Below are 14,577 nucleotides of genomic sequence, written 5' to 3' on the forward strand. Positions count from 1 at the left end.
CATTTTCTTATCATTGTACTCTTGTGAAAGAACATTTCCATCTGTGTCGAGTCTCTGTCCAGCTTGTATTTGTACCTGCTTTTTGGTAGAGTTATAGTTTTGCCTGTTACTGGTTGGTGTGAGTGCTGCTGAGAGATGTAAACATTCTGGATTTACCACAGGCGTTATTAGCACTAGCAACAATAGCACATGGATAATATAGCACATACTATCACAGTGAGCCTCAAAATACAATGATACAGTATATCCCTGCATTAATTTGGATAATGTTATTTTTTCAGAATTAACTCCAGATGTAATACATCCTTCTCTTTTAAACCTCATCTTTACCAGTTTTACTTGAACAGAAACTGTTTTCCCTACTGACCGGTAAAACAAATTAACTTGCTTTGGCACACACTGTTTTTTTTCAGATATGATCACTTTTCGGCGCTTTGCGAGTTGCTGCCTGTGGGTATTCCTTCCCTTGCCGTCTGCCTGCAGACCCTGGAACACGGTGAGATACTCCAGTTTGAACAGTAAGGAACAAGTAAGGACCGTCCTGGGTAGGTGGACGCCATTGAAATATGGCTCAGGAGTACAGATGATGTTCTTGCCGAGGGTATATGGTACTTTTGCTCAGTGCTGGACTTTGCAAGTGCACAAGCTGGTGAACTTTCTAGATTCATTCATGCAATGTTAGTGGGGGCAGGGGAAAGATACAATTCCAGAGGGTAGGTATGCTAATTCTACACCAAGTATATCCTTTACTTTCCTGTTGCAAATGGTCCCTTTTCTAATGGTATATTCTGGCAAAAAGTTCTGACTTTGGTGTGCTAGTAGAGCAAAATGGCTCAGAATGAAAGGCTGGTGGCAAGGTTGAAATGAATCTGCTATTGTCGGGATGCTCAACGTAGGTCCGAGAGGGTTGGACGCATAGACAACGTTTTGAATGATCTTTGATCACATAAAAGAGTTCCGTTAAGAAACTTTATAGGTATATGTCTTATGTGGCTATTCTGAAAATCTGGAACAGGTCTGGCCGTCTTTGAGCTACTCTGGAAATAATTGTACTGAAAGGTCTATACTGGCCCACATGCAGCTTTAAACATTTTTTAAAAACCTCACTTTTTGGTTAGGTGTGTAACAGTCCTCCTTACAGATAATGCCCTGGGAATTCTGAGTTTCCAATCAGTTGCAGCGTGAGATTAACTTTCCATTGTGCAATATTAGACGTGGCTGCTTTATTATTTTGTGTATGTTACTCTGCATGTCGACCTTTGTGAGGCGGTGCATAATGTAACCCATTTGCCTGCTGTATATGGAGTGTGTTGAAAGGGCTCTATTGCCTTCCTACCTACAGTGTTATCTGTCAGGCGCCATACAGCCTCTGTATAGGGACAAAATGCTAATGTTTCAAGAATAAAAAAAGAATTCAGCTGGTAGGTTGTCAGGAAAGTAGACTAGAGGAGAATATCATTAAATCCATGACACAGGAGAAGATATATGTTCGAGGCATGTGGGCTGCTGAATTCATATCTGTGCATAGATCGCCGCCTAGTGTTGGGTCCGGATGATTGCACATTGTTGTCCTGGAAGAGTCTTCGAAGTATCACAAGATAGGTGGCTCCTCCCCTGGACTACAGTACGCATGGGCATCCTCTCCATCCCCAGATTGTTTTTTTCCGCCATTGGGTTCGGATGTACTTTCTCGACTCCAGTTCGGAAACTTTGTATTGACTCTTTCCTAAGGTCAAAAGGCCTTCGAAGCGTCGGTATTGTCTCATTCGGTGCCTGTTTCTTCTCCAGTTCTTCGAACCGGACGTCGGAAGCAGTTTTTCGCTTTCGACACCAAAGGCCCAAACTACGACGACGATGGATCGGAGCCCGTTTAAACGATGCCCCGTCTGCAATTCGAAATACCCCCACATTGATGTGCACCCAGTGTGCAATAAATGTTTATCCCCCGAGCATGACGAGGCCAGCTGTATGGCCTGCTCGATGTTCCGCTCCAAGAAGACGCTTCGAGTTCGACGCGCAGCAAGACAGTCAGCGCAGAAGTCGGCGCCCGAGCCGGTCAACATCTTCGAGGCCGGTGACGACGAAGGCGCCGAAGAAGTAGAAGAAGAAGAATATCCTGACGAGCAGTCGGAATCAGCGTCGGAGCATGATTCCAACTTCGAGGTGGACGAGCAAGACGAGGAATACGTCCACGAAGAAGACGTCGTCGAGGTAGGGGACGACGAGGGGGCCATCAGAGCCATCGATGACGACTCCAGTGATGAGCCGGGCCCAACCCCAGTAGCGGGGCCTACTACGGACAATACGCTCCCTACGGCTCAGGTCGAGGCATCCCCGAAAGGCCTTAGCCAAGATCTTCCTTTACATTCTATAGCCCCGCGTCCAAGCCAGGCTAAGAACACCTCGAAGGAGCCATCGGTCGATTCTTCGAAATCGAAACCGAAACCTACAGAGCCAAAATCGAAACCGAAACTACTTAAAGTGGTCGTCGGATCGACGTCGACGCCAGTCATGTCAAAGACTATCGACGACCCTTCAGCGTCGAAAGGGGCCGTCGCCTCGAAGACTGGAGCGTCAAAACAGGGCTCTACCGTCAAGCACGTCACCTCGACGCAGTCTGCGTCGGCGTCGACGCACAAACATGGCGACAAGACCAAAGGCCTCCAGGCCAAGAAGGCTGTTGAGCCGAAGATTTCAGCGCTCAAGCCGCTCCTAAGCAAACACCTCGAGTCGAAAGCCAAAGTCGACCCGAAACAGCAGGTCACATCGATGCCCAAGGCCGTGCATGCTATGCACCGGGAGCCCGAGTCGACGCAATCAAGCAAACGTACTACTGAGTCGCCGAAGCAGCTCGGATCGACCGCTACGGCAGGCTCAAAGAAGGTCGGCTAACCTCCGATTAAATTCGGTCCTCCGCCAACGGCTCGAGCCAAGCCACTCGAACACCACAAAGGCGCCGACCCTTCCAAAACGTTGTCTGCACCTTCGAGGCCCACCTCTGAAGAGGTTGTGTTCCAAGAACCCTCGTACGACAACCAGTCGAAACTCTTCATCGACTCGGAATCGGGCAGGCTTACCATCCATAAACGGAAGATTGCACCTGAACATCCCTTAGAGGCTTATAAAATCCCTCTTAAAAGGAAGAAAGACTCTGCCACATCACCAGTTCTTTTTGAACACGTTCAAAGCTATCCACAACAGATGGCATACTCTCCAGCACAGAGTGAGGAGGACATGGGTGATGAATATGGTCAAGCAGCCTTCACTTATCACGCTGACGCTGACCAGGAGGAACCTCAGCAATGGCCTGATGCTGTAGATCAAACTGTAGACCCTGACGATCCACAAGCTGCACCGGACGCTCAGTCCTACAATGTCAAACCCTCGCCTACTGAAGACACGGCGGCGTTTAACGCTTTGATAGAAAGGGCAGCCCTCAACCATGACGTGGAAATGCACGCAGAACCTGTGGAAGAAGATTTCTTATTTGACACTTTCTCCACCTCTGAAAGATCCACAAAGACTTTGCCTATGCTAAAAGGGGTCCTCAAGCATGCTGCGGACATTTTCAAAGAGCCCACAAAAGCAAGGGTTATCAACCCAAGGATTGAAAAAAAATATAGGCCTGCTCCAGTGGACCCCACCTACATCAAAGGACAACTCCCATTGGACTCCCTCGTAGTGGCCAATGCCCGCAAGAGGGCAAACTCGCTAACTAGTGGTGACGCTCCTCCTCCCAACAAAGATTCAAAGATCTTGGAGGCGTCAGGAAAGCGAGTGGCAGCACAGGCTGCTAATATTTGGAGGATCTCAAATACACAGGCCCTATTGGCTAGATACGATAGGGCTCACTACGACACACTAGAACAGTTGTTGCAACACCTGCCTGATGTTTACAAAGAGGGAGCAGAAATGATCATACAGGAGGGGAAGTTAATTCCTAATGCATCCATCAAATGCGCACTGGATGCGGCAGACACAGCAGCTAGGGCCATTAACACTAGTGTAATGTTGAGACGTCACGCATGGCTCCGCATCTCTGGGTTCAAACCCGAGATTCAAACAACTCTGCTCAACCAGCCGGTTAACCCAGACTTCCTTTTTGGTCTCGAGGTAGACACAACCCTCGGGGCAGTCCCTTTCGTCGCTCCGGTAATAGGGGAGCCTCTAGAGGACAGGCTTTAGAGCAAGCCCAGTACACCAAAGGGAGCACCCAATCCACCTATACAAAGAATACCAGGGGTGGATACCGTGGGAACAGCGCCAAGGGCAGAGGACGTGGCAATAACAATGCCAGATCCTCCGCTCCCAACAAGCAGTGACGCCTTGTCACTGCCCCCTGACCATCTAACACCTGTCGGGGGAAGACTCCAGCAGTTCCTGCCAGTCTGGGAAGGCATTACCACGGATAGGTGGGTGAGACAACTTATCCAATACAGCTATTGTCTGGAACTAACCTCCACCCCCCCCCCCCAACATACCCCCAAGGCACCGTCCTATGTCCGCAGAGCACATGCACTTATTGCAGCAAGAAATACTCTCCATGCTGCAAAAAGGGGCAATAGAGCTCGTGCCTGCAGAAGAACGAGGTACAGGAGTGTACTCTCTGTACTTCTTAATCCCAAAAAAGGACGGTTCCCTGCGGCCCATTCTAGACCTCAGACCCCTCAACCAGTACATACTGTCAGAACACTTTCATATGTTAACTTTACAGCAGGTCCTGCCGTTGCTCAGTCAGGGCGACTTCTTAGCGACCCTGGACCTCAAGGATGCATATTTCCACATTCCCATTCACCGAAGTCACAAGAAATATCTCAGGTTCACCATCAACAATCAGCATTACCAATTCAAGGTCCTGCCTTTCGGGGTCACCACTGCCCCCAGAGTGTTCACAAAGGGCTTAGCGACTGTGGCGGCGCACCTTCGAAGACAACACATTCATGTCTATCCCTACCTGGACAACTGGCTTGTTCAAGCAAAGTCGGCCCAGCAGTGTGCCAGCCACATGTCACGCACAATTCACCTCCTTCACAGTCTGGGGTTCACACTCAACTACGCAAAGTCGCACCTGCAGCCCGCCCATGTGCAACAGTACCTAGGGGCAACATTGAACACTCTGACGGCTACAGCGCAGCTGAATTCTGCCAGAATCAACAGCATGCAGCTGCTCATTCGGAGGTTCAGGCCTCAACAATCGCTCCCAGCACAGGTGTTCATGCAGCTGATCGGTATGATGGCCTCCTGCATATTCATAGTCCCGCACGCGAGGCTGCACATGCGTCCCCTTCAAGAATGCTTAGCGCGACAGTGGAACCAGGCTCATGGAAATCTAAAAGACCTAGTGTTGGTGACCGGTCGTGCATACAACTCTCTGCATTGGTGGAATCCACAAAACCTTTGCAGGGGACGACCATTCCAAGAGCCTGTCCCACAGATAGTGCTAACGACGGACGCATCTCTCCAGGGTTGGGGAGCGCATGTCCTCCATTACAGTGTGCAGGGACTATGGACGGCACAACAGCAGAGGATGCATGTCAACCTTTTGGAGCTGTTGGCAATCTTCATGGCACTGAAAGCGTTCAAGTTTCACCTGTGCAGCAAGGTCATGTTGATCCGGATGGACAACATGACTGCCATGTATTACATCCAGAAACAGGGAGGCACACACTCCCCGCAGCTCTCTCACTTAGCCCAGAGCATGTGGAAGTGGGCCATTCAGAGGAACATCTTCCTCATGGCGGAACATCTCCCGGGCATAGACAACCAGATGGCGGACCTACTCAGCAGGCACAGTCATCAGATTCACGAGTGGGAGATTCACCCCTCGGTGCTCCAACCATACTTCCAGCAGTGGGGTCATCCAGAGATCGACCTCTTCGCCACAAAAGAGAACGCAAAATGCCCAAACTTCGCCGCCAGGTTCCCACACCAGCAGTCTCAGGGCAATACGATATGGATGAACTGGTCAGGCAGATTTGCGTACGCTTTTCCCCCAGCCCCACTCATACCGCTGGTGGCGCGCAAACTGTGGCAGCACTCCATGACGCTCATCCTGGTTGCTCCAATGTGGGCACAGCAAGCTTGGTACACCATGTTCCTTGAATTTTCAGTGGTGCCTCACCAACGGTTGCGCCTCACTTCCAGCCTCCTCACTCAGAGCCGTGGAGACATTCAGAACCCAGATCCGCAACAGTTGAGCCTAGCGATTTGGCTCCTGAGGTCATAGAGTTTGGCTACCTCAACTTGCCCCCTGAGTGTATGAACATCATCAAAGAGGCAAGGCGGCCTACAACCAGGGCGTGCTATGCAGCCAAATGGAAACTTTTTGTCATGTACTGTTCCAACAATGACATTAATCCGCTAGATGCGTCCACGCAAAACATCATATGTTACTTGCTGCATCTATATCAATGCAATCTAGCGTATAGTTCCATTAGGATACATTTGGCTGCCATGGCTGCTTATCACTATGCCTTTTTTCAGAAAATTTCCAAAAGGCTCCTTTGGATACAACTTTTGAAATCATATTACTACACAAATCGTGCAAGTAATCCCCTTGTTGTCTGTTGTTCATTTGTTATGTTCTGTCCTGACGAATGCTCCGTAGACCCGGCTGGGCCACATGGAGCAGAAACATGTTGACACTGTAGTTTATAAGGTATAAGGAGATTCATTAACACGACCTCCAGTAATACCGCAATCCTTAATTTTAATAACAATACTTCACCTTTTTTCATTAAAACTCACCACGGGTGCAGTATATGTTTTTTACAAACTTTTTCTGGGTGCCCTTTCCATGCATTTTTTATCTCTGGACACTGCTACTTGCGCCAGAGGTTGCCTCTGGTTGAGGCTTGGCATATAGCACGTTGTTGGAACACTCAATGATAAATGCCACAACGCGAGTGAGGGGCGGAAGAAAGATATACACCGCACGAACAACACCGCGTTTATGAGAGTGTCCCAACTTAACCAATGGTTAAGTAGTACCAAGTGTCCATTCTTCCTTTGATTAATTAAATGGCTGCTTATCTTCAAAACAGGCAGCATCTTTCCCTCTTCAGAGTGCCTGCCATTAAAGCCTTCTTGGAAGGCCTTAAAAGAGTAATCCCTCCCAGACACCCTCCTTCGCCTGTCTGGAATCTAAATATCGTTCTCACCAGGCTCATGGGGCCCCCCTTTGAGCCTCTTCATTCTTGTGAGATACAGTTTCTTACATGGAAAGTAGCTTTTATAATAGCCATCACATCGCTACGAAGAGTCAGTGAGCTTCAAGCCCTGACAATTCAGGAGCCCTACCTACAAATTCATGCTAATAGGGTAGTGCTGCGCACCAACCCCAAGTTCATGCCAAAGGTAATCTCGCAGTTCCACATTAATCAAAACATAGAACTGCCAGTTTTCTTTCCTAACCCAGATTCAGTGGCAGACAGAGCACTGCACACCTTAGATGTTAAAAGGGCTCTCCTGTATTACATCGACAGGACAAAAGACTTTAGAAAGACTAAACAACTGTTTGTTGCCTTCTCTCCACAACACAAAGGCAACCCCATTTCCAAATCGGGTATAGCCAGATGGATTGTTAAAGGCATACAAATCTGTTATCAAAAGGCTAAACGCACTTTAAGAGTTCACCCAAGAGCGCATTCCACACGCAAACTAGGGGCATCCATGGCTTTCCTAGGGAACATTCCTCTAGAGGATATATGTAGAGCAGCCACATGGACCACCATACATACATTTACCAAACACTACTGCGTAGATGTACACCCCAAACAGCAAGCTGCTGTAGGACAGGCTGTTCTCAGAACTCTTTCAGACTGCTGCAGCTGGCACGGGCAACCGCCACTAAGGAGGTAACTGCTATTTATTCTATGCACAGATATGAATTCAGCAGCCCACATGCCTCGAACGGAATATGCTACTTACCAGTATGCGTCTGTTCTTGGCATGTAGGGCTGCTGACATTCATATCGCCGCCCTCCTCCCCGGTGCCTGTCGCAGCTGTAGCACTCAGAATTATTTTCAGGCATGGTCATCACTTTCAGTATTACACTCCATCTACGCCACAATGGCGAAAAACAATCTGGGGATAGAGAGGATGCCCATGCGCACTGTAGTCCAGGGGAGGAGCCACCTATCTCGTGATACTTCGAAGACTCTTCCAGGACAACAATGTGCAATCATCCGGACCCAACACTAGGCAGCAATCTATGCACAGATATGAATGTCAGCAGCCCTACATGCCAAGAACAGATGCATACTGGTAAGTAGCATATTCCTTTTACATTTGCAAGACACATACACACTTTTCAGAAAACAGCTTGTTTTAATGCTGCACACAGAGAGTGTGTGATGAAAAAACTAAAAATAAGTTCATAACATCTACTTCAATATTTCCTCCGATTTCTTACACCGGTTACATACTAAAGAGCCCAATTTGTAACACAGCACAGGCATCCTTCTCTCGACAGAGGTGAAATCATAAGGAGTGCAAACTGGGAGCTTGTTCTTGTTTGACTCTAATGGAAGTGAGGTGTAATTCAAACATTAACATTCAAAGACACTGCCTAAGAGTTGAGAAATGGATGTAGGGGCGAATACAATGGCAGGACAAGATCTCCCTTGTGCCTCACATTTTAATTAGACCGCATGGTCTATGTTCTGTGCTTCGTTCCTATTTCAGAAGGTGCTTGAGATTTTTGGGTGATAGGTCAGCCTGGAACCATTCCGACTGGAATGAAGATTCTCCACAATCAGACCGATTTGATTTGCCATTCAGAGATTATAGTGGAGCACTCCAAAAAACTCAACAATGGCTAACGCATAACTATCTGTTACTAAACTCCCTCAAAACGGAATTTCTCCTGATTACACCCCGCAACCAAGAGACCCCCACGCAAAAGTGGATCAAAAATATCTCTGCACTCAACTGCTACCTGCACGTGGTGGACTCCGCTTGCTCTTTAGGTGTCCCCCTGGACAAATATCTTAACATGCAAGGACACATCAGTGCCACTACAAAGAGTGCTAATCATCAGCTCCACACTCTCGGGAAAATCAAACCTTTTCTACCTCCCGAGGACATCCAGTCAGCAGTCCAATCCCTTGTTATCTCACAAGTAGAATATGGCTTGGTAACCCTAGTAGGGCTTCCTAAAGCAAGGTCAGCTCCGCTAAGAGCTAACCTGAATGCTTCTGCCAGACTAATCACAGGCTCCAGAAAACATGATCATATTACACCAGACCTAATTCAACTTAACTGGCTTCCCTTGAAAGGATCCGCTTCAAGATAGCATGTCTGACACATAAAGCTATACACCGCAATAGCCCCGTTTACCTGGCAAAGAAACTCAAGCTCTCTGGTTCCAGTCAAAACTTAAGAAGCTCCAACACCTTACTCCTGAAACCACCCAAATTTAACAAAAAAAGAACTTACAATCACATCTTTTCAGGGCTGGCTCCAAGAATCTGGAATGCCCTACCAACGGAAATCAAAGCCAACCCCTCGACTGCTTCATTCAAGAAACAAGTCAAATGGCTACTTTTGGAAGAACTTCAGCAGCAATAGCTTCTATGTCATGTGATAATCACTTCCCTCGAGTGCTTGACAATCATTTTTACTTTGTGTATTGTAATGTATTTTAGACAATCATTTTCTCTATATGTTTTGAAATATGTACTCGATTCGAAATGTACTGTATCGTTCTTGCGGAGTAATGCGCTGCTTAAACTGCACAGCCTCATCTAGTAGGGCCTTCACCTGGTTCCACCTATGCTACCCTTTTTGTATTGTCTTTTACTGTCTCCTCACGGCAACGCAAATTGTCCTCTTTGTACAGCACTCTTACACCCGATCTGGGTCTTGTTTGCGCTTTATAAAACTTTTCAAATAAATAAAATACTCTAGAGAAAACTTTCTCTGTATCAAGGGAGGTTGATTAGTCTTGACCTGTTGGGAATAACATGGTGCATAATAGGGTGTTATGACCTGGGAGGCTTAAATTAAGGAAGCCATTTTGAGAGCATGGTATTTACCTAAAGTTATCCCTAAATCTTACTGACCATGTCCATCAGCAATATTTAATGGTAATCTGTCATTGTTACTATTCTGTTACGTTTTATTATTGCCTAAATCAGTCTATATATCTATATATCCCAGTTTTTTATCCAGAGTTAGCCTGTTATTACAATTGAGAAGCCAGGTGTTTTGAGAGCTATGCATATAAAATTCTGGCAGCAAACCTTGAGATAAGGGCTTTATGTCCTGTTGACGATGTTTTATTTTCTTATGTCAGAACTAAAGTAGAGGTCTCCGGAGAGATCATTGGTGTCTCAAACATCATCTAAATGAGCAGCATATAACATTTTATAGAATGCGCACCGTCCTGTGTCTGCAACCAGTGGCACAAAAGTTGATCTCAGTGCTAGAAGATTAACCATGCATCTTTTACCTCTTAGGTGGTTTGTGATCAGTTACTGTGGCATATTATTTAAAAAAATATGAGTTACCTTTTCATTATCTATGATAGACCCTGCTCTTCTACTGAATTGTTTGTGTTTATATCTTGCGTGTTGACTTTTGCATCAGTCTGTCACAGACTGGTGTCGGGTGTCTTTTCAGTAGTCCGTTTTTTTTTCCAACATGTTTAGCAATTTTGCCACTTCCTAATTGATACAGACATGTCCTCATAAATATCTTAAAACTCCCTAGTTATTGATATTTGACATTTCATGATGCTCATTGAGAGAGAAAAATGTTACCCATTTTGTTCCAGTTTATGGTCACTAAAAAGTCTGCACGATCTTGTGTTGTTGAGGCCAGTGGTTGGTTGATTTACATTTGAGGTTAACTCATTGATAGAGATAGACAATTATTGAATATATGAGCTGTTAGTCGGTGTTATAGTAGTATATACATTATGTATTAGTGTGAGGAAAGGGTTCATAAAAAATTGAATCATAAATCAGCCTTTCCTAATTAGGTTGTGAAATACATTACAGGCATTTGGTGGGTAATGGACTGCTCTAGATTGGTGACCAAGGCAAGGGTTTAGAAATTTCAATATTTCCTACAGAGAGAAAACAACAGACCCTATGCAACGATGTTGGTAAGATGGTGTACCGAATCGTCCGGTACACAAAGGACTTTGGACAGAACTTTATTTAATATGTCACCTAAGTATTTATCTACATCTCTTCTCAGATTAACTCAACACTCATGAAGATATTCACAATTAAAGACTGTATATCAAAAATCGAGTGAGCTCTCAAAAAGTTACTCCAGTCCTAAAAAGTTTTATCACAAGTCTTTAAGGATGCATATTTGCTTCTTCAGTCCCTGGACCATCTTCCAACAGTTCAGTTAGACCCAGGTGTTACTCTTTCTCTCAAAGTGGGCATGGAATGCCTTCGCCTGAGACATAGTTTCCTATGTCCGAATTGGTACTGTTCTCGTTTTGTGTCCTCTCCTGATCGGTTCCTTCCTGAATTTTATAGGAATTGGCCACTCCTTCCTTCTTCCCCTCCTCTTCCCAAGTATCCATTGGTCGCCACATTCCCCGTTCCTCAACTTTTTTCCTTCCTCTTGTTCCTGTTGTTTCCTGCATCCTTATTCTCCACCCCCCAACAAAAAAACCCTGACTCCACTCCCATTCCTGGAGTGTAATCATGTGATTTCCGCCGTTTTCCTTGTGGGATGCCTGTAGTTCTGGTTTCCTGGTTGGATATCTGTCTTCCTTGCAGGAAAGAAATACGCACGCAGTTTGTGGCCCTTCCTTATCTCAGCTCTGCACGCTGTCCTGGGATTGCGACCTGATTCCTTACTCATCTTTACTTTGCCAAAATTCCTCTATCTAGTCGGGACTCCCTTTTCACCCATTAGGAGCCACCCCACAGGAGCCCACGCCTTTCCTCTATGCTCCTGCTGTCAGGGCGACTCCATGTTGTTTGGGTATGTATCTGTGCACCTCGTTACAGATGGTTTCTTAGCTGTTGGAACAAAACCTTTACAGGGGATTCATCAATTTTTAGCACTTTTAACCATTGCATACACCTTGGTCTCTAATCAGTACATGCAGGTTAAATTTGTGCTTTGAAGGCTTTTGCCCAAAACAGCAACTTCATACTTTTGGGCAAGTCTTAGCGATGCATTGGCCTTGCATCTATATTCCTTTGTCAGTCTAACGATTCATCAAACGAGGTGTGGGATTTGTTTAGAGGGAATCTGTTCAGTCCTTACACAAGTTAGCTCGGTGCTTTCCTTTGATACGTTGATATGGATGAGTTACACTTGGATATTCTCATTAGAAGATTAGCATTTTCCTTGGCGGCTTTCACTGCGACAGCAGTGGAGATCTACACGCAAGACTATGTGTGTTGAAATTGTAGCGTTAGTGTCAAACCATCTCTAAGCCTACTACAGTCACAACTTTTTTCGGTTTCTAAAAAAAAAAAAGAAAAAAGAAATTCATTAACAAAACAATGTATTATATTCAGATGCATTCCTAGAAACTCTTTTTCTTCTGCCTTGGAGGATCTTCAGTGTTAATCATAAACAGTTGAGTATTCCTCATCCTTATCAGCATGTGGGGTTTCCTGAGCGCTTGTTCACCGTACCAGGAAACCGTTTTTAGGGAAAACGGTTATTATAGTAGAACAAATATCCCCTTGCATAGACTATGTTTTCAGAATTATTCAGTGTTCCTTTATCCATTTGCATAAAAATAATACCCAAAACTGTATTGCATGATAAACCCCAACATTTCTGGCATTGTGTGTCACTGTGAAGGAATTTTATTACGTCTGAACAACTGCTGCTGTATCACTTGAGACCAAAGGAGTGATGTCAAGATACATGTATGAAGCTATTTTACGTTAGAATCGGCCTGTTTGCGAACTCAAAAAATGCTTTTCCAATGTACCAACTTCTATTTTGCGATACGGAAACCTGTTAACAAATCGCAAAATGGGTTTGCGAGTCAGTATTAGGAAGGGGTGTATTATGGTGTCTCTTGCTAATACCGAATCGCAGTGATATGTATGAATGTTTTGCAACTAAATACCGGTTGCAAAACATTTGCAGTTTACCATCAGATTCAATGTGATGTTAACCCATTCCCAAATGGGAAGGATTCCCCAGGGGACCCCTTCCCTTTTGTGAATGTTGATGAAAACATTTTTCAACAGCAGGCAGTCCCACGGACCCCTGCCTGCTCTTAAAAAATGAAAGGAAAACTTAAAATTATTTGAAGCACACCCAGTTTTTCTTTAAGGAAAACGAGCTGCATTAAAAAAAAAGATTTATTTATTTAAAAGCAACCACAGACATGGTGGTCAGCAGGCCACCCTCCCCATGATTTTCGCGATTCCCAATTGGTCGCAAATTGCGACCTACCTCATTAATATTAATGAGGTAGGACGATTTGCGACCCCCAAGGAAATGCTAAATGAAACTCATGGAGTTTCATACATTAGGAATTGCAATTATCTAATTGGAATTCGCAGAAAATAACAATTAGGGAATCACTATTCCTAATAGTGTTACATATTGCACTCAGTGTTGTGCAATATTTTAAAGGAAGTGCAGGCTCCTTCAAAGCTGTAGAAGGGTTTTCTGTCTTCTATATCTACGCAAGAGTTTCCAGGCAGACCAGTAGCCCCAGTCATGTTCCTTTCACCAGATGACCCACTACAGACAACTCTACAGCTGCTGAAGTTGCATCCATTGTCCCCCAGATCTGCGATGGTCCATTTGACATATCCATATCTCTAGTGTGCAAACTGTCCAGCTCTCCTTTGATGCATCCTCCTGTGCTTATCAGGTTCCATTCTTTGCTGCTGCTACAGCTGCTATTAGGCCTAGTATGCCATCTGAGATACCTATTCCATAAATCCAACCTGATGAGGTACTGCCTATGGTAGTTCAACCTCCCAGGCATAAAATAAAGATATATGTGTGAGGACTGCCTTCCAGGAGATTCATTGACGCAGCAAAATACATTTTTCAGACTCCCATTCTTAAACACCTACCTCACCTCCTGTTCTCCTTTGTAGAACACTTTGATGGATAGTCTAACTATTCAAGATGTCTCTGCACAAAGGGCCATGAAGTGGGGTATCCCAGTAGAGTCGCCACCTGCCGCAGTCCCTCATACACTATATCTGCGTTTTTCTCCCAGACTGCCACACCCTCTAATTCCAGGTCGAGAAGAACTTTCCGAAGACAGGTTTCTGACACACACTCCAACAGAAGCCACTGCACCAAGTCTATTAAAGTAATACTGCCCATCTGAACAGGATATTGTAGTGATGAATATCCAGTAGCCGTGAAGTTGTTCAAGAAGGTTTATTTAGTCGTAGTTGTAGTTCATGTAGAGGAGCCCCACCAGAAGTAGCCTGCGTGCTGCTCAGCCCATACTCCAACTGTCACACCTCACCTCACAGGCAACCAAACATTCCATTCATCATCACCACACCAACATTCCATGCAGCACATTCACACTGGCTGAGCCGCTAGGGAGAACACAACAGGATAAATGCATATACATGAATACAGGATACTACATATCCTCTCCC

The 14,577-nt window shown here is 45.4% G+C and overlaps 1 protein-coding gene across 1 annotated transcript in view; it reads left to right on the forward strand.

Annotated features, from left to right (window-relative positions):
- The window catches only part of LOC147684635 (hexosaminidase D-like), a 242,608-nt gene that overhangs the window by 157,048 nt on the left and 70,983 nt on the right, over positions 1-14,577 (forward strand). The window contains exon 10 of the mRNA XM_086940480.1: positions 414-496. Coding sequence (XP_086796606.1) covers positions 414-496 — 83 coding nt within the window. The remainder of the gene's footprint in view (positions 1-413; positions 497-14,577) is intronic.

Source organism: Lissotriton vulgaris, chromosome 10 (assembly GCF_964263255.1).
Source record: "Lissotriton vulgaris chromosome 10, aLisVul1.2, whole genome shotgun sequence".
Lineage (NCBI taxonomy): Eukaryota > Metazoa > Chordata > Amphibia > Caudata > Salamandridae > Lissotriton > Lissotriton vulgaris.